We start from the raw sequence: 24,277 nt of genomic DNA on the forward strand, positions 1-24,277 counted from the left end.
GAGTCAAAATGGTAACTGAATTCTATGTATTTTGTTATTTTGAGGGTCTGTGATAATTAACTTTACAAAGGAAGTTAATTATAAGAATAGTTATATTCATGCTAAATTTGAAATAGTACAGAAGGACATATGAAAAGTAAATTGGATCGCTTGAGTCCAGGAGTTTGAGACCAGCCTGGGCAACAAAGTGAGATCCCATCTCTACAAAAAATCAAGTTAGCTATATGTGGTGGTGCATATTCAAGAGGCTGAGGCAGGAGACTTGCTTGAGCCCAGAAGGTTGAGGCTGTAGTGAACCGTGATTGTACCACTGTACTTGAGCCTGGGTTACAGAGTGAGATCCTGTCTCCAAAAAAAAAAAAAAAGTAAATCTCCCTACCCCAACCTCTAGTCCCAAATCCCAAATTTAATTTTTTGCATTTTTCCAGAAATCATAATGCATACGTGTAGATACAGATTTTTTTCATAACTAAACCAGGCTATTTTATGTACATCTTTTTTTTGATATTTTAAAAAATAATTTTAGGCTTTTTTTTTTTTTCGAGACAGGTTCTCACTCTGTCACTCAGGCTGGAGTGCAGTGGTGTGATCTCAGCCCATTGCAACCTCAGCCTCCCAGGTTCAAGCCACCCTCCCACCTCAGCCTCCTGAGTAGCTGAGACTGCAGGCATGTGCCACAATGCCCAGCTATGTTTTGTATTTTTAGTAGAGATGGGGTTTCACCATGTTGGTCAGGCTGATCTTGAACTCCTGGCCTCAAGTGATCTGCCTGCCTCAGCCTCCCAAAGTGTTGATATTACAGGTGTGAGCCACGGTGCCTGGCCAATTTTAGTCTTTTCTCTACGTACTATATTATTAGATTCATTGGATATATTCTACTAAAATGGCATCCTGAGTCTTAGCTAACACTGGAGAATTTGTCTTATGTTATATATTAGATAATTGGTTAGATTTATGTAATATTTTAAAGGTAATAATTTTATCTTCTAATTGAAACTAAATTTATGGTTTTTAGATGTGGCCAATTAGATAGTGCTTTGCATGAAGCTACTAGTCGCGTGAGAACACTTGAAAATAAGAATAACTTACTGGAAATTGAAGTGGTAAGTACTCTTTTTTTGGTGGGGAGTTCTGGTAAGACAAATGAATTATTTCATGATAACATCAGTTATGTTTCTTGTCTTTTTAAGGAAGGCTTATGAAGCTTATATTTTTAGTGCTATTGGCTTCATATAATACTATAAACTTTACCTTTTTTTTTTTTTTGAGACGGAGTCTCACTCTGTCGTCCAGGCTGGAGTGCAGTGGTGCAATCTTGGCTCACTGCAAGCTCCACCTCCCAGGTTCACGCCATTCTCAATTGCCTTAGCGTCCTAAGTAGCTGGGACTGCAGGAGTCTGCCACCACGCCCGGCTAATTTTTTGTATTTTTTAGTAGAGATGGGGTTTCACTGTGTTAGCCAGGATGGTCTCGATCTCCTGACCTTGTGATCCTCCTGCCTCGGCTTCCCAAGTGCTGGGATTACGGGCGTGAGCCACCGTGCCTTTTTTTTTTTTTTTTTTTTTTTGAGACGGAGTCTCACTCTGTCACCCAGACTGGAGTGCAGTTGTGCGATTTTGGCTCACTGCAACCTTTGCCTCCCAGTTTCAAGTGATTCTCCTGCCTCAGTGTCCCTAGTAGCTGGGACTACAGATGCATGCCACTGCGCCGGGCTAATTTTTGTATTTTTAGTAGAGATGGGGTTTCGCCATGTGAGTCAGGCTGGTCTCTAACACCTGACCTTGTGATCCACCCGCCTCGGCCTCCCAAAGTGCTGGGATTATAGGTGTGAGCCACTGCACCTGGCCTAAACTTTACCCTTTTAAAACTTACCTTTGGCCAGGTGTGGTGGCTCATGTTAGTAATCCTAGCACTTTGGGAGACTGAGGTAAGAGGATTGCTTGAGCCCAGGAGTTCGAGACCAGCCTGGGTAACATACAGAGACCTCTGTCTCTACAAATTAGCCGGGCGTGGTGGTGCACAGCTGTCGTCCCAGCTACTTGGGAGACTGAGGCAGGAGGATGACTTAATCCCAGGAAGTTGAGGCTGCAGTGACCATGACTGTGCCACAGCACTGTAGCCTGGGCAAGAGAGCACGACCCTGTCTCAAAAATTGTTTTTTAAATTTTTTGCGATATAATTTGCATACCATAAAACTTACCCTTTTAAAGTATACAATTCCACGAATTTTAGTATATTTAGAGTTGGGCATCCACCATAATCAATTTTAGGACATTTTCCTCAAAAAAAAAAAAAAATCCCCACCCCTTAGCCGTCACCCCCCCTCATTCTGTCCTTCCACACCTGGGCAACCACTACTCAGTTTTCTTTCTCTGTGCATTTGCCTTTTCTGAACATTGATATAAATGAAATCCTAGACTGACCTTTCGTGTCTGACTTCTTCACTTAGTATAATATTTTCAAGGTTCATCCATGTTGTAACATATCAGTATTCATTCCTTTTTATGGCTGAATATGTTTCATTCTGTGAATAATACCCCATTTTTGTTTACATTCATCAGGTAATGTTTAGATTATATACTTTCTTGCTATTTAAATTATATTGCTATGAGTGTTTGTCTACAAGATTTTATGTGCCACATAAGTTTTTAGTTTACTTGGGTATATAACTAGAAGTGCATAAACTTTTTATGCTAAAATTACTTTTTACCCCCACGCATTACCAAGTTTTATTTTTTTACACATAACTTTTTTTCTTTCTGAACAAAGACCTTTGTTATTCGCTTTTGTAAGGCAATCTTTGTGTATTACCTTTGTGTAAGGCAGTCTTTTTAAGGGTCAAAAGTTTCTCAAAGTCTGTTTACAAGTTTTATTTTTAATATCTATTAGAAGATGAAATGCATAATAGCTATCACAGAGTAGTGTATATATGTATGAGATACATATAACCTTATGAACAAAATTTTGGTGGAAAACGTCTGTTTTGGTTTTCTGTTGAGACAGAGTCTCGCCCTTGTTGCCCAGGCTGGAGTGCAATGGTGTGATCTTGGCTCACTGCAACCTCCGCCTCCCTGGTTCAAGGGATTCTCCTGCCTCAGCCTCCTGAATAGCTGGGATTACAGATGCCTGCCACCAAGCCCAGCTAATTTTTGTATTTTTAGTAGAGACAGGTTTTCGCTATTTTGGCCAGGCTGGTCTCGAACTCCTGACCTCAGGTGATCTGCCCGCTTCAGCCTTCCCAAGTGCTGGGGTTACAGGCACCCAGCCTATTTTGTTTTATATGTTGTTTTTATCTTTGCCTGTTTTTTTGGAGACAGGCTCTCACTTCGTCGCCCAGGCTAGAGTGCTGTGGAGCCATCATGGCTCCACTTGAGTCTCAACCTCTCGGGCTCAAGTGATCCTTCCACCTCAGCCTCCTGAGTAGTTGGGACTATAGGCACGCACCACCACACCCGACTGATTTTTAAAATTTTTTGTCAAGACAGGCTATGTGGCCCAGGCTGGTCTTAAATTCCTGGGCTCTAGCAGTCCTCCCAAAGTGCTGGGATTTCCGCTGTGAGCCACAGTGCCTGGCCTGTTTGCTTTTTTAGTTCCTCTCCTCCGAAGCTTCATGATATTAGGGACTATTGTCTTTTTTGTTAATCTTAACATTTCTAGCAACCTAGTGCCTGGCACCTAGTGGGTATTCCGGAAATGATTGTTGAATGAATATTAACATATCAGATGGGTTTTGAATTTCCTGTATTTTCATAGTGAGAGGGTATGAAATGTTTTTCTCCTCCCTAAATGTTGATGTTGGGCAACAAAGTCCAGCTATGCTTTCAAAATAATTTCCCTAATAGCAGTGGTTATTTTTTCCTTATTAAAGTGAACTGTAGGAGCTATTAGGTGAGTCCTAGAATCAAAGTGCCATAGATGGTAGTTTCCTGTATACCGTATGATAATGTCAGGGGCTGGTATTCCAGTAGAACTATTCTTTCTGGACTCTCCATCTCAGAATACAACAAAATAGATGTATTTATTTCTATTTCTATGTTTTGTTCATTTTTTAATGCCCATAATTTATTAGCTCTTATTGAGGCATCTATTTTTTCATAAATTTTGGGCTGGGCATGGTAGCTCATGCCTGTAATCCCAGCACTTTGGGAGGCTGAGACCTGTAGATTACTTGAGGTCAGGCTTTTGAGACCAGCCTGGCCAACATAGTGAAACCCTGTCTCTACCAAAAATACAAAAAATTAGCCAGGAGTGGTGGTGGGCACCTGTAATCCCAGCTCTCGGGAGACTGAGGCAGGAGAATTGTTTGAACCCAGGAGGGGGAGGTTGCAGTAGGCCAAGATTGCGCCATTGTACTCCAGTTTGGGCAACAGAGCGAGACTCCCATCTCAAAAAAAGAAAAAAAAATGTTTGTCTTTGTTTTGTAGAATGATTTGAGAGAACGCTTCAGTGCAGCCAGCAGTGCTTCCAAACTTTTGCAGGAACGAATTGAGGAAATGAGAACAAGCAGTAAAGAAAAAGACAATACCATCATTCGACTAAAATCTAGACTGCAAGATTTAGAAGAAGCATTTGAGAATGCTTACAAACTCTCAGATGATAAAGAAGCTGAACTAAAACAAGAGAACAAAATGTTTCAAGATGTAAGTAATGAATAATAGTAACTTAATGATGTGATTGGCTAAAAGTAATTTTTTTTTTTTTTTTTTTTTTTTTTTTGAGACGGAGTCTCGCTGTGTCTCCCAGGCTGGAGTGCAGTGGCGTGATCTCGGCTCACTGCAAGCTCCGCCTCCCGGGTTCACGCCATTCTCCCGCCTCAGCCTCCCAAGTAGCTGAGACTACAGGCGCCTGCCACCACGCCCGGCTAGTTTTTTGTATTTTTAGTAGAGACGGGGTTTCACCATGTTAGCCAGGATAGTCTCGATCTCCTGACCTCGTGATCCACCCGCCTCGGCCTCCCAAAGTGCTGGGATTACAGGCTTGAGCCACCGCGCCCGGCCGGCTAAAAGTAATTTAGGTATTATACTCTTACAAGTGATTATGACTTTCTAGGCTTATTTTATTATTTATTGATTTATTTTGAAACAGAGTCTCACTCTGACACCCAGGCTGGAGTGCAGTGGCACAAGCTCAACTCACTGCAGCTTTGACCTTCTGGGCTCAAGTGATCCTCTCACCTCAGCTTCCCAAGTAGCTAGAATTACAGGTGCCTACCACTGCGCCCAGATAATTTTTGTATTGTTAGTAGAGTTGGGGTTTCCCCATGTTGGCCAGGCTGGTCTCGAACTCCTGACCTCAGGTGATTCACCTGCCTCGGCCTCCAAAAGTGCTGGGATTATAGGCATGAGCCACCGCACCTGGCCTTTATTTTAGTTTTACATAACTTTGCAGCAACTGTGAATATGTACCTTCCTAATGGAGCCAATTGGGTCTTGCCTTGCAGCAAGAAGTCAGATACTTAGAACGATGGCATCACTCCCAGATCTTTTCTGTTTCTAGCAGGTCGACTTAAAAAAAAAAAAAAAGCCTGTGTCTGCATCAGGTCAACTTTCAAGCTATCTTAACATCTGTGTGTCTGGCAGGATAAAATGCTATGAACCAGATTTAGAGCAGGTTTGATTATATTTTTTCACTTTGGTATAATTTCACTTAAAATTTGGATTTGTATAACAGTGAAACTAGATTAGGTTTCAGGTTGCTTATTTTTTTGTAAATTTTTCTTTCTTTTTGTTCTTAGAGACAGGGTCTCGCCATGTTGTCCAGGCTGGCCTCAAGCCCCTGGGCTCAAGCAGTCTCCTCTCAGCCTTCTGAGTAGCTGGGTCTACAGGTGTGTGCCACTGCACCTGGCTTCTAAATTTTTCTTAACGTCCCTTTTCAGGATATTATGATACATAAGTAATCTGGAAGTATTTAGGCTGTTGAAGTTTTCTATCTAATTGCTTTAGATTTGCATCTCATGAAAAACAGCAGTCTTCCCTACTTACCTCTTAGTATCCTACCCTAGAGGCTGTTACTTTCAGCTCTTTTAGCTATTTCTTCTAGCATTTTCCTCCATGTTTACAAATAATATTCTTATAGTACTCTCTCATTTTTTTCCATCAGTTTCAGACACACTGACTTTCTCCTCTGCAGGGTCACAGTGTGGCTTTCTTACACCATTTGCTGCAACACAGACACTTCTGCTCCTTCCCATGTGATTCATGTATGTGTGTTTGTGTGTGTGTGTGTATATATATACGTGTGTGTGTGTGTGTGTGTGTGTGTGTGTGTGTGTGTGTATATATTTTTTTTTTGAGATAGAATCCCTCTCTGTCGCCCAGGCTGGAGTGCAGTGGCATGATTTTGGCTCACTGCAACTTCTGCCTCCCAGGTTCAAGCAATTCTCCCTCAACCCCCTGAGTAGCTGGGACTACAGGCGCACGCCACCAGCTAATTTTTGTATTTCAGTAGAGACATGGTTTCACCATGCTGGCCAGGCTGGTCTCGATCTCTTGACCTCTTGATTTGCCCGCCTCGGCCTCCCAAAGTGCTGAGATTATAGGCGTGAAGCAGTATTTTTTTCTTTTAGTAATTTGTAAAATAATGGTGCGATTTATAATCAATGGTGTCTTAAAGTGGAAATTATATATCATTTATTACATCTGTATAAATATTGTTCACAGTTAAGCTGTGGTAGCATACTGTAATTACATATTACGTTTCCCTTCCTTTTCTTTTCTTTCTTTTTTTTTTTTTTTTTGAGACAGGGTCTCACTCTGTTGCCCAGGCTGGAGTGCAGTGGTGCGATCACAGCTCACTGAAGCCTCAACCTCCCTGGGCTCAGGTGATTCTTCCACCTTGGCTTCCCAAGTTGCTAGGACCACAGGCACATGCCACTATGCCTGGACAATTATTTAACTTTTTTTTTTTTTTTTTTGAGATGGAGTCTTGCCTGGTTGCCCAGGCTGGAGTACAATGGCATGATCTCGACTCACTGCAACTTGTGCCTCCCAGGTTCAAGTGATGCCCCTGCCTCAGCCTCCTGAGTACCTGGGATTACAGGTGCACACCACCATACTTGGCTAATTTTTGTATCATTGGTAGAGACAGGGTTTTGCCATGTTGCTCAGGCTGGTCTCAAACTCGTGGGCTCACGCGTTCCTCCCGCCTCAGCCTCTCAAAGTGCAGGGATTACAGGCATGTGCCACTGCACCCAGCCTTTTTCTCATCAAGCTTTTACCTCCTAGTTTTAGCTTCCATTGAGGAGTCTCGCCTCAAAGAAGCACATACTGTGGTGTTTTTTTTCTAATTTTGTATTCCTTCCGCATTTGACTGAAAGGAGCTTCCCTCTTTCCTTGACTTATCTATTATTTGCCTTTAGAGACAAGTCCTTGCTTTGTAGTCCAGGCTGGAGTAAACAATCCTTCTGCCTTAGCCTCCTGAGTAGCTAGGATCCTACTACTAAAGCGCATGTCCTTTACTTTGTTATATCAGTAAATAAGATTGATGGATTCTTATTTTACTCAGTGAATTACAGTTCTTTACCACGATTATTTTGATACTCATGGTGTCCCAAGTTTGGCCAGTGGGACACACATCAGGCTGGTCCCGTATCTTTTTGACATGCTTTTGTCATTCTTTGAGCATGTCCATATTTCCTGGCACAGCACTGTGTTCCAGGCTCATCTTGTACTTTTCAAAGCCCCAGCCTAGAATCAGTCATTTTTTCTGTTGAGTTGTGGTTCTTTTTCATGGAAAATGGTATTCAGACCTTAAGATCTGCTACTAGGCCGAGTGTGATGGCTCACACCTATGATCCCAGCACTTTGGGTGGCTGAGGCGGGCAGATCACCTGAGGTCAGGAGTTTGAGACCAGCCTGGCCAATGTGGTGAAACCCTCACTTCTACTAAAAGTACAAAACATTAGCTAGGCATGGTGGTGCATGCCTGTAGTCCCAGCTACTCGGGGTGCTGAGGCAGGAGAATCACTTGAACTGGTACTAAGTATATTCATTGCTACTGGGATGTCATTGTTTCTTTCTTTTTTTTTTTTTTTTTTTTTGAGACAAAGTTTCACTCTTGTTGCCCAGGCTAGAGTGCAATGGCGCAATCTTGGCTCACCGCAACCTTCGCCTCCCAGGTTCAAGCGATTCTTCTGCCTCAGCCTCCTAAATAGCTGGGATTTCAGGCTTGCACTACTATGCCCAGATAATTTTGTATTTTTAGTAGAGACGGGGTTTCTCCATGTTGGTCAGGCTGGTCTCGAACTCCCGACCTCAAGTAATCTGCCTGCCTCAGCCTCCCAAAGTGCTGAGATTACAGGCGTTAGCCACCGCGCACAGCCTGGGATGTCATTGTTTCTAATTATTCACAAACCCACCACAATTACGTTTGAGTAGCGATGAAGCAGCAAAGGATAGCTAGAATGCGTTGTTTTTAGCTGAAATTGTATTAATGTAGCCAGTGATACACTGACTTTGCATTTATCATATCTAACACTTCAAGCATACAGAAAAGCATAGAGAATAATATAACGAATACCGTTCTAGTCTTCTCTAGATAGAATGAAACACTGTCTTCTATTCCTCTCTTTTCCACCCTAGAGGTACCCACTTTGTTAAATATGCTGTGTTATCCTCATGCAGTTCTTTTTGCTTCTACTACATGTGCATGTGTTTGTAAACAATGTTTAGTAATGTTTTATGTGTTCTTGAGCTATGTATGAATTGTATTGCATTGCATATATCCTGCCGCAACCTGTTTTTTCCCTTTCAACATTGTTTCTGAGATTTGCCATGTTGACACATTCAGCTTTTATTGATTCATTTCAATTTAAACATTTACATTTGAAATATTTTAGGTACATAAAAAGATATAAAGAATAATGTAATATACGTATGAATTCACCACCCATCTTAAGAAATAAAATACTACAAATGCGGTTGACATCCCCTGTGTACCCTTTTCTGATCAATTCTGTCTTCCTGGGAGTAACTGATCTAAATTGTGTAAATATCATTCCCTTGTCTTTGTATGGTCATATGTGTGTGTATGTATCCTTAATTAGTGTTACTTCTTTGGCATATCTTGAAACTTTTATAAATGCTATCAGTACTGGGCCGGGCGCGGTAACTCACACCTGTAATCCCAGCACTTCGGGAGGCCAAGGCAAGTGGATCACGAGGTCAGGAGATTGAGACTCAGGAGGCTGAGGCAGGAGAATGATGTGAACCTGGGAGGCAGAGCTTGCAGTGAGCCGAGATTGCGCCTCTGCACTCCAGCCTGGGTGACAGAATGAGACTCCGTCTCAAAAAAAAAAAAAAAAAAAAATGCTGTTAATACTGTCTTTACTGTTCCCCCCCCCCCCCCCCACCGTGTTAGTCAGGATGATCTCGATCTCCTGACCTCGCGATCCACCCACTTTGGCCTCCCGAAGTGCTGGGATTACAGACCTGAGCCACCGCGCCTGGCCTTAATACCGTCTTTACTGTTTTGCAACTTTTTTCACTTGCGAGATTTGCCTAACTGAATACATGTAGTAGTAGCACAACTTCATTTGTGTTCGTTCCTGTGTCGTCCATCATGTGGCTCTTCCACAGTATATTTATCCACTTTCCTTTTGCCAGTTTGTCACTGCTGTTAGGAGCAACACTACTATGAACATTTCTACTATGTGGCTTCCTATGCCAATGTGTGCAAGCACTTCTAGGGTATTGTTCTAGCTGCCATAGCTCTAAAACTCATAACCTCAAATCTTGACATATTCTGCTCATGAACTCTGTTGTTTAGAAGCTTGTACTGGGCCCAGCAGGGACAGCCTGCCTGCTCTGCGGTATCTAGGACCTCAGCTAGAAACTTAAGGACTGGGTGTTGGAATCTTCTGAAGGGCGTGTTCCGTCATGAATGGTGGCTGTCAGCTAAGGCCATAGTTCCTCTCTGTGTGGTTAGGTTGGGTTTCTTTGCAACATGATGGCTTACTACTAAAGACAAGTGTCCTGAAAGAGCATCCCAGCAGCTACATTGCCTTTTATGACCTTGCCTTGGAAACTGTACAGCATCACTTGTACCACATTCTATTTTTTTGAGACAGGGTCTTACTCTGTCATTCAAGCTGGAGTGCAGTGGCTTGATTATAGTTTACTGGAGCCTTGACGTTCTGGGCTCAAGTAATCCTCCTGCCTCACCCCTCTGAGTAGCTAGGACTATAGGCGTATGTCACCACACCTGGCTAATTATTTACTTTTATGTTTACTATTTATTTTATTTTCTTTTCTTTTGTTTTATTTTCTTTTCTTTTATTGAGATGGAATTTTGCTCTTGTTGTCCATGCAGGAGTGCAGTGGCGCTATCTCGGCTCACTGCAACCTCTGCCTCCCAGGTTCAAGGGATTCCCCTGCCTCAGCCTCCTGCGTGGCTGGGAGTACAGGTGCGCACCACCATGCCTGGCTAATTTTTTGTATTTTAGTAGGAGACGGGTTTTCACAATGTTGACCAGAATGGTCTCGATCTCCTGATCTCAGGTGATCCGCCCACCTCAGCCTCCCAAAGTGCTGGGATTATAGGCATGAGCCACTGTGCCCAGCCTCTATTCTATTTTTTAAACAATCCCAAAATCCTGCATAGGTTCAAGGGGAGGGAAAATGGATATCATCTCTTAATGGAACACAGCAAGGTTCTGCAATAGCTTATGGGACTGGAAATATTGCTGTGGCTGTTACTGGGAAATATAGCCTGTTATAATAGTCTCTTTCTCTGAATGCAGTGACTGGGACATAGAATATGAGCTTTGTTATCTTTTTTAGATATTGCTAAATTGCTCTCTGAAATGGTTGTACCAGTTTATTTTCCTGCCAGTATTGTATGATAATTCTTATTTTTCTAGATTATGTCCAGTGCTTGGTATTGTCAAGCCTTTTAATTTTTCAAGTGTGATTAAGAGGAAATGGTTATACGCATTGCATCCATCTTCTTTTGGCCTGTGGCTTGCTTTTCACTTTATTTGTGGTATTTTTATGGGATACAAGTTTTGGGTGTTTTTTGTTTGTTTTTGAGATGGAGTCTTGCTCTTGTTGTCCTGGCTGGAGTGCAATAGTGCAATCTTGGTTCACTGCAACCTCTGCCTCCTGGCTTCAAGCAATCTCCTGCCTCAACCTCCCAAATAGCTGGGATTACAGGCACCCATCACCACGCCTGGCTAATTTTTTTTTGTATTTTTAGTAGAAACGGAGTTTCACAATGTTGGCCAGGCTGGTCTTGAACTCCTGACCTCAGGTGATTCTCCCGCCTCAGTCTGCCAAAGTGTTGGGATTACAGGCGCAAGCCACTGCATCCAGCCCAGAATTACCTCTTATATAATATATGGTATGAGTAGGAATGGAACTTGATCCTTCCTGCCCCTGATGATTAACCAGTTGTCCCAGAATCTTTTTTTTTTTTTTTTTTTTTTTTTTTGAGACGGAGTCTCGCTGTGTCTCCCAGGCTGGAGTGCAGTGGCGTGATCTCGGCTCACTGCAAGCTCCGCCTCCCGGGTTCACGCCATTCTCCCGCCTCAGCCTCCCAAGTAGCTGAGACTACAGGCGCCCGCCACCACGCCCGGCTAGTTTTTTATATTTTTAGTAGAGACGGGGTTTCACCATGTTAGCCAGGATAGTCTCGATCTCCTGACCTCGTGATCCACCCGCCTCGGCCTCCCAAAGTGCTGGGATTACAGGCTTGAGCCACCGCGCCCGGCCCCAGAATCATTTTTTAATAGATTATCCTTCCCTTACGGACTTCTGTTGTACGTTATATTTCCTTCTCGTGTAAATCTGTTTTGAGGCTCTGAGCTGTTCCATTGGTCTGTCTCTGAATTGGAACCACATCATGTTAATTATTAGTATTTTATAACAGGTGTTGATTTTTGGTGTCATTTCCTTATCTCGTTTTTTTGCTCTTGTAAAAATTATTTTGCCTATTCTTGACTTTGTTTTGTTTCATACAAGTAATACCGTCAGTATGTCACTCTGCTTTTGGTTGGAATTGCACTGAATTTACAGATTTATTTGGAGACAGCTGAGACTTGAAATACTGATTCTTGGCCGAGCGCGGTGGCTCAAGCCTGTAATCCTAGCACTTTGGGAGGCCGAGATGGGCGGATCACGAGGTCAGGAGATCGAGACCATCCTGGCTAACATAGTGAAACCCCGTCTCTACTAAAAAAAAAAGATACAAAAAACTAGCCGGGCGAGGTGGCGGGCGCCTGTAGTCCCAGCTACTCGGGAGGCTGAGGCAGGAGAATGGCGTAAACCCAGGAGGCGGAGCTTGCAGTGAGCTGAGATCCGGCCACTGCACTCCAGTCTGGGCGACAGAGCGAGACTCCATCTCAAAAAAAAAAAAAAAAAAAAAAAAAGAAATACTGATTCTTCCCATATGTGAACGTGGTTTAAATCTCAAGTATTTGCTGGGCGCGGTGGCTCACGCCTGTAATCCCAGCACTTTGGGAGGCCGAGGCGGGCGGATCACGAGGTCAGGAGATCGAGACCATCCTGGCTAACACGGTGAAACCCCGTCTCTACTAAAAATGCAAAAAATTAGCCGGGCGAGGCGGCGGGCGCCTGTAGTCCCAGCTACTTGGGAGGCTGAGGCAGGAGAATGGCGTGAACCCGGGAGGCGGAGCTTGCAGTGAGCCGAGATCCCGCCATTGCACTCCAGCCTGGGCGACTAAGTGAGACTCTGTCTCAAAAAAAAATAAAAATCTCAAGTATTTTTCTTTTTTAAAAATTAAGGCCTTTTACATCCTTTGTTCGTTTTTTTCTCGAAGTATATCGTATTCTAGTATTTATGTATTTCTAAATAATGTACTGATGTTGTTCTTTCTTTTTTTTGAGACGGAGTTTTGCTCTTATATTGCACATGCTGGAGTGCAATGGCACAATCTCGGCACACCGCAGCCTCTGCCTTCTGGGTTCAAGCGATTCTCCTGCCTCAGCCTACCAAGTAGCTGGGATTATAGGTGTGCACCACCACGCCTGGCTAGTTTTTTGTATTTTTAGTGGAAACAGGGTTTCACCATGTTAGCCATTGCTGGTCTCGGACTCCTGACCTCAGGTGATCCGCCCACCTCAGCCTCCTAAGGTGCTGGGAATTACAGGAGTAAGCCACCGCGCCTGGCCTCTTTCTTTCTTTTTTGACACGGAGTCTTGTTCTGTCGCCCAGGCTGGAGGGCAGTGACATGATCTTGGCTCACTGCAACCTCCACTTCCTAGGTTCAAACGATTTTCTTGCCTCAGCCTCCTGAGTAGCTGGGGTTATAGGCGCATGCCACCATGCCTAGCTAATTTTTGCATTTTTAGTAGAGACAGGGTTTCACCATATTGGCCAGGCTGGCCTCGAACTCCTGACCTCAGGTGATCCACCTGCCTCGGCCTCCCGAAGGGCTGGGATTACAGGTATAAGCCCCTGCGGCCAGCTTGATATTATTATTTCTGGAATTTTACATATTATCTGTAATTGTGGTGGATGAAGATCCAGATCCTGATTGTGATTCTGGGTATATGTTTTCTTCAGATTTGAAGGCTTTGTTTTATTGCCTATGACATGATCGATTCTTTTCCTTTCTCTCCCTTCCCATGGCTTTCAAAGTTTCAAGCCTGCAGAAAAATTGTAAGAATGATATAATGAAAACCCTTGTATATTCTTCACCTAGATTTACCAGTTGTATCTTACAGCATTGCTTTGTCTCCATAGAGATACAAACTTTTTTCTTTTGCTGAACTATATTTGAGAGTAAATTAGACACTATGATAATTTACCCTTAAATACCTCAACAGGTATCTCTGAAGAATAGAGACATTCTGTATAATCTCAATGTACTTTTCATCCTCAGGAAACTTAACATTGATATAATACTAGTATCTAAATACATTGTCTATATTCAAATGTTGCCAGTTGTCTAAATAATATCCTTTATAGATGTTTTTGTTTTTTACTTTTTAATCCAGAATCCAATCAAGGATCACACACTGCATTTATTGTTATTATTTTTTTGAGACAGGGTCGGTCTCTGTCACCCAGGCTGGAGTACAGTAGGCATATTCATAGCTCACTGCAGCCTCAACCTCCAGGGCTAAAGTGATCATCTTACCTCAGCCTCTCGGATAGCTGAGACTACAGGCACTACAGGCTATCACACCTGGCTGATTTTATTTTTTTGTAGAGATGAGGTCTCACTATGTTGCCCTTGCTGGTCTCCAACTCCTGAGCTCAAGCGATACTCCCCCACTGGCCTCCCAAAGTGCTGGAATTACAGGCATGAGCCAACATGCCTGGCCCACATTGCATTTAATAATCATGTTTCTCATTCCTTTTGAATGTGGTTCTTTTTTTCTCTTTCTGGAAGTTTTTTAGGATCATCTTTTTATCCTTGGTATGCCGAAATTTTCTAACAATATTTTTTTTTTGTTTTTTTTTTTTTTTGTTTTTTTAGTTTCTAGTAACTCTTTTTCTGATTGATCATTTTTAGTAGCGTTTTGTTCCTGTTTTGAGACTAATGTTTTTTTTTTTGAGAATATTATGGCTTCCATTAGACAGTTTCTGTAGTGTTCATTATTCTGAGTTAACCTTTTTTTTTTTTTTTTTTGAGATGGAGTCTTGCTCTGTTGCCCAGGCTGGAGTGTAGTGGCAGGATCTCGGCTCACTGCAAGCTCTGCCTCCCAGGTTCACGCCATTCTCCTGCCTCAGCCTCCCGAGTAGGTGAGACTACAGGCACCTGCAGCCACCCCTGGCTAATTTTTTTGTATTTTTAGTAGAGACAGGGTTTCACCATGTTGGCCAGGATGGTCTCGATCTCCTGACCTCGTGATCCACCTGCCTTGGCCTCCCAAAGTGCTGGTATTACAGGCGTGAGCCACTGCGCCCGGACTTAACCTTTTGTTTTGATTTGAAGTATGTTTCATATTTAGTGTATTTTTCCAAGTGTTGGTTCTTTTGCAGGCTCACATTTAAGGGGCACTACTAGGCTGGGTGTGGTGGCTCACGCCTATAATCTCAGCGCTTTGGGAGGCTGAGATGGGCGAATCACTTGAGGCCAGGAATTTGAGACCAGCCTGGCCAACATGGCGAAACCCTGTCTCTACTGAAAATAGAAAAATTAGCTGGGCGTGGTGGTCCACATCTGTAATCCCAGCTACTCAGGAGGCCTGAAGCATGAGAATTGCTTGAACCCAAGAAGTGGAGGTTGCAGTGAGTTGAGATCACAGCACTGCACTCCAGCCTGGGTGACAGAGTGAGACTCTCTCAAAAGATAAAAAATAAATTAAATAAATAAAAGTGAAGCAGTATAAAAGGCTATTGAAAGACTCTGAGTGCATGGATGGGACTTAGTTCTTGGTAGCCTTCATTTTCAGGCAATTGTAGAGTCACGTGCCAGCCATTTTGTTAGGGGACCTCCAGATGTGAATGTTTAGAGGTTTTTTTCTGGGGTTGTTCAGTTTTCCTAAAGACAGATCTTACAGTCTCTTGCCTGGGACCTATCAGTCAGACTCTGGCAGTGAAGGAGCGGGAAGTCAGCCTTTTTAAAAAGAAAAAAATTGTTTATTAATATATTTGTTTTAGAGACAGGTCTCACCTTGTCACCTAGACTGGAGTGCAGTGGTGTGATCATAGTTCACTGCATCTTCAACCCCCTGGGCTCGAGGAATCTTCCTGCCTCAGCCTCCTGAGTAGCTGGGACTATAGGCACATGCCACCAGGACTGGCTAATTTTTAAATTTTTTGTAGAGATGGCGTCTTGCTATATTGCGCAGGCTGGTCTCCAATTCTTGGGCTCAAGTGATATTCCTTGGCCTCTCGAAGTGCTAGGGTTATAGGTGTGACCTGCCCTGGGTGTTTTTGAAGTCTTTTACTTAGTCATTTTCTCTTTATCCTCTGCCTCCCACTCCACTATTATCCTTGGATTTCCAAAGTTCCATTTCTCTCCCTATTCATTTTCTCCTGCTGTCCTGCCACCTGGGTGAACAGTCTACTGGTGTATGGGATGTGTCCTGGGCTCTGACTACATAAGGAATTTCAACCGGTTCTCTGTGGTCAGCCCTGTGCCTAAACCCTGTCCATCTCTAAACCTGGGTTTCAAGGTGGGCACCTCTCACAGTGATGCCAACATCAGCCTACTTTTCATCAGCATTCCCGGATTCAGGCACTTGGGGTTGTATCTCCCTCCACCCTGCTAAAGCACTTTATTTCTTTTTCTTTTCTGTTTTTTTTTCTGAGACGGAGTCTTGCTCTGTCACCCAGGCTGGAGTGCAGTGGCACTATCTCGGTTCACTGTAAGCTCTGCCTCCCAAGTTCAAACAATTTTCCTGCCTCAGCCTCCCGAGTAGCTGGGACTACAGGTGTATGCCACCACAGCTGGCTAATTTTTGTATTTTTAGTAGAGACGGGGTTTCGCCATGTTGGCCAGGCTGGTCTTGAACTCCTGGCCTCAGGTGATCCACCCACCTCAGCCTCCCAAAGTGCTGGAATTACAGGCATGAGCCACTGTGCGCGGTCAGCACTCTGTTTTCTTTTCAATCTTCTAAGACTTTTATTGAAATCTCTCACCTGTTACTGTCACCTCTTTTGTTTTCTCTTTAATTTCTTCATTGTTAGTTTAGTGGACTCTCAGGGTGAAAAAGAGAAAATTCTATTTTTCATTTGTCGTCTTTAACTAGAAATCTCACATATGTATTCTTATATTTTTATTTATTTATTTATTTATTTATTTATTTATTCATTTATTTATTGAGACAGAGTCTCACTCTGTCACCCAGGCTGGAGTGCAGTGGCGCGATCTCGGCTCACTGCAAGCTCCATCTCCCGGGTTCACGCCATTCTCCTGCCTCGGCCTCCTGAGTAGCTGGGACTACAGGTGCCCGCCACCATGCCCGGCTAATTTTTTGTATTTTTAGTAGAGATGGGGTTTCAGCATGTTAACCAGGATGGTCTCGATCTCCTGATCCTGTGATTCGGCCGCCTTGGCCTCCCAAAGTGCTGGGATTACAGGCATGAGTCACCACACCTGGTCTATTTTTATTTTTTAAAATATTTTTGGGCCAGGCACGGTGGCTCATGCCTGTAATCCCAGCATTTTGGGAGGCCAAGACGGGCAGATCACCTGAGGTCAGGAGTTCGAGACCAGCCTGACCAACATGGAGAAACCCTGTCTCTACTAAAAATACAAAATTAGTCAGGCGTGGTGGCACATGCCTGTAATTCCAGCTACTTGGGAGGCTGAGGCAGGAGAATCGCTTGAACTCGGAAGGCGAAGGTCGTAATGAGCCGAGATCATGCTACTGCATGCCAGCCTGGGTGACAGAGTGGGACTCCGTCTCAAAAGAAAAAAGAAAAAAACAACAAAAAATATTTTTGGTAGAGATGGAGTTTCACCATATTGGCCAGGCTGGTCTCGAACTCCTGACCTCAAGTGATCCTCCTGCTTTGGCCTCCCAAAGTGCTGGGATTACAGGTGTCAGCCACCGCACCCAGCCTCTTATTTATTTTTGAGACAGGGTGTTGCTCTGTCACCCAGGCTAGAGTGCAGTAGTGCCCTCTCGGGTCACTACAATCTCCGCCTCCTGGGTGAAGATTGTTTATTAATATATTTGTTTTAGAGACAGGTCTCACCTTGTCACCTAGACTGGAGTGCAGTGGTGTGATCATAGTTCACTGCATCTTCAACCCCCTGGGCTCGAGGAATCTTCCTGCCTCAGCCTCCTGAGGCAGGAAAATACAAAAATACAAAATACTAATTTTGTATTTGTACAAAATTAGTCAGGCGGGATTAGTCTGCCAGGATTACAGGCAGGCGCCACTGCACCCAGCTAATCTTTTTATATTTTTAATAGAGACAAGGTTTCGCTATGTTGGCCAGGCTGGTCTTGAACTCCTCAGCTCAAGTGATCCGCCCACCTTGGCCTCCCAAAGAGCTGGGATTGCAGGCGTGAGCCTCTGTGCCCAGCCTCACATATATATATTTTTAAATAAAGACTTTTGGCCGGGCGCGGTGGCTCAAGCCTGTAATCCCAGCACTTTGGGAGGCCGAGACGGGCGGATCACGAGGTCAGGAGATCGAGACCATCCTGGCTAACACGGTGAAACCCCGTCTCTACTAAAAAATACAAAAAACTAGCCGGGCGAGGTGGCGGGTGCCTGTAGTCCCAGCTACTCGGGAGGCTGAGGCAGGAGAATGGCGTAAATCCGGGAGGCGGAGCTTGCAGTGATCTGAGATCCGGCCACTGCACTCCAGCCCGGACGACAGAGCCAGATTCCGTCTCAAAAAAAAAAAAAAAAAAATAAATAAATAAATAAATAAATAAATAAATAAAGACTTTGGCATTGTGCTTTTACTGTGTAGAACTAACTTAGCAAAAAGTAACATACAATAGGCCAGGTGTGGAGGCTCACACCTATAATCCCAGCACTTTGGGAGGCCAAGGCAGGTGGATCTCTTGAGGTCAGGAGTTCGAGACAAGCCTGGCCAACATAATCAGATGCCGTCTCTACTAAAAATACAAAAATTAGCTGAGCATGGTGGCACATGCATGTAATTCCAGCTACTCAGGAGGCTGAGGTGGGAGAATTGCTTGAATCTGGGAGGTGGAGGTTGCAGTGAGCTGAGATCATGCCACTGCATTTCAGGCTGGGTGATGGAGCAAGACTCCAGCTCAAAAAAAAAAAAAAGGCTGAACACGGTGGCTCACACCTGTAATCCCAGCACTTTGGGAGGCTGAGGTGGGCGAATATGAGGTCAAGAGATGAAGACCATCCTGGCCAACATGATGAAAACCCCGTCTCTACTAAAAATACACAAATTAGCTGGGCCTGGTGGCAGGCGCCTATAATCTCAGCTACTCGGGAGGCTGAGGCAGGAGAATTGCTTGAACCAGGGAGGCAGAGGTTGCAGTGAGCCACTGCACATCAGCCTGGCGACAGAGCAAGACTCCATCTAAAAAAATAAATAAATAAAACATAAAAGTAATAGTTCCAAAAAGAGCAATGCAAATTTTAGTCTTTTAAAATACTTAAATGGTATTGATATTTTATTTTGAGACAGGGTCACAGTGGTGCAATCTCACTGCAAGCCTCACTGCAAGCTCACTGCAGTCTCAACCTCCCAGGCTCAAGTGAGCCTCCTGAATCTATAAGCATGTATCTCCATGTTCAGCTATTTTTATTTTAAGATGGAGTCTCTCTTTGTCCCCCAGGTTAGAATGCAGTGGCACGATCATAGCTCACTGTAGCCTTGAACTCTTGAACTTTCAGGCTCAAGCAATCCTTCCACCTCAGCCTCCCAAAGTGCTGGGATTACAGGCGTGAGCCACCGAGCCCAGCTCTTTTTTTTTTGAAGAGGCAAGGTCTTGCTCTGTTCCCTAGGCTGATCTCCAGCTCCTGGCCTCAAGTGATCTTCCCTCCTCAGCCTCCCAAAGTGTTGGGATTATGGGTATGAGCCACTGCATCCACCTTTATTTAAATATTATTTGATATTTAAATAATATTTGATAATTAAATAATATCAAATGTATAGAAACCATTCCAGAAATTGAGAATTGTCCCATTCCCTTTACATTGAATCACCAGTTCTCTATTGACCTTTCTCTTTCATGACATTGGCATTTTTGAAGGCTATAGGCAGTTATTTTGTAGACTGTACCTCAGTTGGTAGAATAACGTTGAATTTTGTGGTATTTTTTTTTCCTTGTAGCTTTTAGGAGAGTATGAGTCCCTTGGAAAAGAACACAGGAGAGTAAAGGTAAGGGGTAATGGTTTATGTTCTAGATTTCATGCAGATTTCATGCAGAGGTAGAAACACTGGATTGGAAATCAAGGGATCTGACTCTTCCTCCTCCTTGCACTCCTTCATGCACCCTCCATAGCTGTTGGAACTAGAACCTTGCTCATCCTGTTTCAGTATCCTTATTTTCAAATACCTGCCCCATTTAACTGACAAGTTTGTTAGATTCATTCATCTAACAAATATTTATTGAATGGCTATTGCATTTGAAATGAAATTGTTCAAAAAAGTATAAGGTACCATACAGATGCAAATTATTATTTAATACTGTTTGTTTTGTGACACCCAGGTTGGAGTGCGGTGGTGTGATCTCAGCTCACCACAACCTCTGCCTCCTGGGTTCAAGCAATTCTTCTGCCTTAGCCTCCCAAGTAGCTGGGATTACAGGTGTGCGCCACCATGCCCAGCTAATTTTTATATTTTTAGTAGAGATGGGATTTCACCACGTTGGCCAGGCTGGTCTCTAATTCCTGACCTCAAGTGATCCACCCGTGTCAGCCTCCCTGAGTACTGGGATTACAGGCATGAGCCACTGTACCCAGACATTTAATACTGATTAAATATCAAGCTTTGATTTTCACTGCATTAGCTTTTGGTAGGGTTGAGTTTATCGATTATGTTTGAATTCTTTATGAAAGCTCTGTTTGGAGACTACGTATTTGCATTCAGTAAAACCCTTCGACGATGGTGTAAGTGGGGCCCAGGTATTTCTGTTACACAGAATGGAGAGTTGTGGTTATTGAAGCTTAGCAAAAAGGCCTGCATAGCTTGGCAGTCAAACCGTTCTGAGGGTTCAGGAGCAGATCCCATGATATCTAATCTCATTGAAAATATTTGTTTTACCATCCTTCTGAGGTTTTAGTCAAGTTATTTTAACACTGGTTTGTTTCTAATTAAGAAAAGTATAATGGGCTGTATCTGTTACCCAGGGCACTTACACAGAGTGACTTGTATAGGCCGGTGCTTTCCTCTCATTTGTTTTCCTTGAACTGTTCGTCCTGGCTGTATGGTTTATGCCCTACTTGCTGAGTATGTTTTGTAGCTAGTCGGTTTAGCCTTAGATTCATTTTCTTTTATGCATTTTAAAATGATACATCTGAATATTTGTCTTCAGTTATCTGAATTTCTCCTTTATTTCCATAGGATGCATTAAATACAACTGAGAACAAATTACTTGATGCATATACTCAGATTTCTGATTTGAAAAGGTAAAATGTATTATCTTACTAATGTACACATACCTCAATTGTTCTTTTATGTGTCTGTATTGAACATGATGAGAAGGAATTTTTTCTTGAGGATTTTTTGTTGTTGTTGTTGTTTGAGATGGAGTCTCGCTCTGTCACCCAGGCTGTAGTGCAGTGGCCGGATCTCAGCTCACTGCAAGCTTCGCCTCCCAGGTTTACGCCATTCTCCTGCCTCAGCCTCCCAAGTAGCTGGGACTACAGGCACCCGCCACCACGCCTGGCTAATTTTTTTGTATTTTAGTAGAGACGGGGTTTCACCGTGTTAGCCAGGATGGTCTCGATCTCCTGACCTCGTGATCCACCCGTCTCAGCCTCCCACAGTGCTGGGATTACAGGCTTGAGCCACCGCGCCCGGCCTCTTGAGGATTTTTAAGCAGTTTGAGAACTAGTTTTATCTTAATTTTCCCTTGACATGGAAATACATTTCATTTTAGCCAAACAAGAATTCTTCTCTCTCTCTCTCTCTTTTTTTTTTTTTTTTTTTTTTTAAAAGAGACAGGGTCTCAATATGTTGCCTAGGTTGACTGTGAATTCCTGGGCTCAAGCAATCTTCCTGCCTCAGCTTCCTGAATAGTTGGGACTACAAGTGCTCATCATCATGGCTGGCTGATTTTTTTTTTTGTTGTCGTTGACAGTCATACTCTGTCATTCAGGCTGGAGTGCAGTGGCACAATCTCGGCTCACTGCAACCTCCTTCTCTTGGGTTCAAGCAATTCTCCTGCCTCAGCCTCCTGAGTAGCTGGGACTATAGGAGTGTGCCACCACACCCAGCTAATTTTTTGTATTTTTGATAGAGACAGGGTTTCGCCATATTGGCCAGGCTGGTCTTGAACTCCTGACCTCAAGTGATCCGCCTGCCTCGGCTTGCCAGATTGCTGGGATTATAGGTGTAAGCCATGGAGCTTAGCAAGCCTGGCTGATTTTTAAAAACTTTTTTTAGAAGTAGGGTTTTGCTGTGTTGCCCTGGCTGGTCTCAGTCTCTTGGCCTCAAGTGATCCTCTCGCTTCATCCACACAAAGTGCTGGGATTACAGGCATGCGCTACTGCACCTGGTTTCAAACAAGATGTTTTAAGTGATTAAAAGGTATTGGTGGTTGTGCCTCATAGGTGGATATTTTCCTAAACATTATGTATTTTTTTCAGCATAGGTTAAAATCCAAATGATATTTAACCACTGGAAAGAACTTTTAAGAAGCAGCTTAGTTCACGGAATTATGTTTGTGCTTCAAAAAGAAAACAGCATTAACACCAAAATTATGGTCATCTACTTTCAGAAAGACCTGGTTGGAGACTGTATTAATGATCTGATTTGTTTAATTAGGTAGGGACAGAATCGTAAATGGTATCTATTGCAAATGATTAGAAATATCCGAACTGGGTTGGGTGCAGTGGCTCACGCCTGTAATCTCAGCACTTTGGGAGGCTGAGGTGGGAAAATTACCTGAGGTTGGGAGTTCAAGACCAGCCTGGCCAACATGGCAAAACCCTTTCTCTACTAAAAATACAAAAATTAGCTGGGCATGGTGGTGCACGCCTGTAATCCCTGCTACTCAGGAGGGTGAGGCAGGAGAATCGCTTGAACTCTGGAGACGGAGGTTGCAGTGAGCCAAGATTACGCCACAGTACTCCAGCCTGGGTGACAGAGCAAGACTGTCTCCCCCATACTGCCCCCACCCCCCAAAAAAATGAAAGATAGAAAAGAGAAATATTTAAACTGGTTCAAAAGCAAATTTTATGTTTGTATTTGGATATAAGTAATATCCCTTATTTAGAAATTCTACTGCAGTCTTAAGTTCTCATAGAGAAGAACAGAAATGCTGTCTAGGTTTCTCATCTGCCTCTCTTCTGTGATTCATTCAGTTCTAGTGATAACTTTCTTATCAGATTGGTATAAAACATAAGCTTTGTTAGAGCTATTATTTCTCAAACCTTCCTTGCATCAGAGTAGGTAAGAATTCGAGTTTGAAAGGTAAAATGAAGTCATACACAGAGCTTAAAAGAACAAGCCAGGCATGGCAGTGTGCACCTGTACTCCCAGCTACTTGGGAGACTGAGGCAAGAGCATCTCTTAAGCACAGGGATTTGAGGCTGCAGCAAGCAATGATCATGCCACTGCACTCCAGCCTGGGTGACAGAGTGAGACCTCATCTCTTAAAGGGGGGAAGAAAGAACAGCATGAATGCCAGGATATCTTTAAAATAGTCAGTTGGCCAAAGTAGTTATTTCCTGTTGGTAAACTTGAAAATAGGCTTTTATTTTGAACATGACACAAATCAGGAGAAATACCTGTAGGTTGTTTGCAATATTTTAGCCTTGGCTTCTTTTAAAAATTAGAAAGGTTTTTTTTTTTTATTTTTCATTTTTTTTTTTAAAGCTCTGTTTTTGGAAGTTAAGCCTGCTTCCTCGTTTGTGAAAGTGCTACCTATTGTATGCATGGTTATATACATATTAGGATTAAACACATTAGAATGCAGTTTATTTGACAATTTAATTTTATTTTTATTTATAAGTGTTATGTTTTGATCTGTAGTCAAATTTATATAACTTGTGATATTAAGTCCATTTGTTCCTTTTTATTCAGTTGTATGGGAAATGTTCCTTTGTAGAGTTTTAATGTGTTTGTTTTTCTATTTTTCTATTTATAGTCACTGATTTTTGTTTAGCTTTTGTTTTATTTTTTTTTCTTTTTTGAGACAGAGTCTTGCTCTGTCGCCCAGGCTGGAGTGAAGTGGCGAGATAATGGCTCCCTGCAACCTCCACCTCCCGGGTTCAAGCTGATTCTCCTGCCTTGGTCTCCCGAGTAACTAGGATTACAGGCGAATGCCACCACACCTGGCTGATTTTGTATTTTTAGTAGAGATGGGGTTTCACCATGCTGGCCAGGCTGGTCTTGAACTCCTGACTTCAGATGATCCACCCACCTCGGCCTACCAAAGTGTTGGGATTACAGGTGTGAGCCACCGCACCTGGCCTATTTAGCTTTTTAAATAATGGTGATGTTTTACTATGAAAAAGGTTTATGGACTTGCAACTCTTTTTTTTTTTTGAGACAGAGTCTCACTCTGTTGCCAGGCTGGTGTGATCTTGGCTCACTGCAACCTCCACCTCCCGGGTTCAAGTGATTCTCCTGCTTCAGCCCCCCGAGTAGCTGGGACTACAGGTGCGCACCAACCACCATGCCCAGCTAATTTTTGTATTTTTAGTAGAGACGGGGTTTCACCACCTTGAACAGGATGGTCTCTATCTCTTG

General features: G+C 43.2%; 1 protein-coding gene across 10 annotated transcripts in view; it reads left to right on the forward strand.

Annotated features, from left to right (window-relative positions):
* LOC105494150 (M-phase phosphoprotein 9) overlaps positions 1-24,277 on the forward strand; it is an 86,274-nt gene that overhangs the window by 36,584 nt on the left and 25,413 nt on the right. For all 10 annotated transcript variants that reach the window (XM_011762309.2, XM_071070868.1, XM_011762329.2 and 7 more), the window contains 4 exons: positions 1,016-1,103; positions 4,425-4,640; positions 19,691-19,738; positions 20,924-20,988. In XM_011762309.2, the coding sequence (XP_011760611.2) occupies positions 1,016-1,103; positions 4,425-4,640; positions 19,691-19,738; positions 20,924-20,988 (417 nt within the window). The remainder of the gene's footprint in view (positions 1-1,015; positions 1,104-4,424; positions 4,641-19,690; positions 19,739-20,923; positions 20,989-24,277) is intronic.

The sequence above is a fragment of the Macaca nemestrina genome, chromosome 10 (genome assembly GCF_043159975.1).
Source record: "Macaca nemestrina isolate mMacNem1 chromosome 10, mMacNem.hap1, whole genome shotgun sequence".
Taxonomy (NCBI): Eukaryota; Metazoa; Chordata; class Mammalia; order Primates; family Cercopithecidae; genus Macaca; species Macaca nemestrina.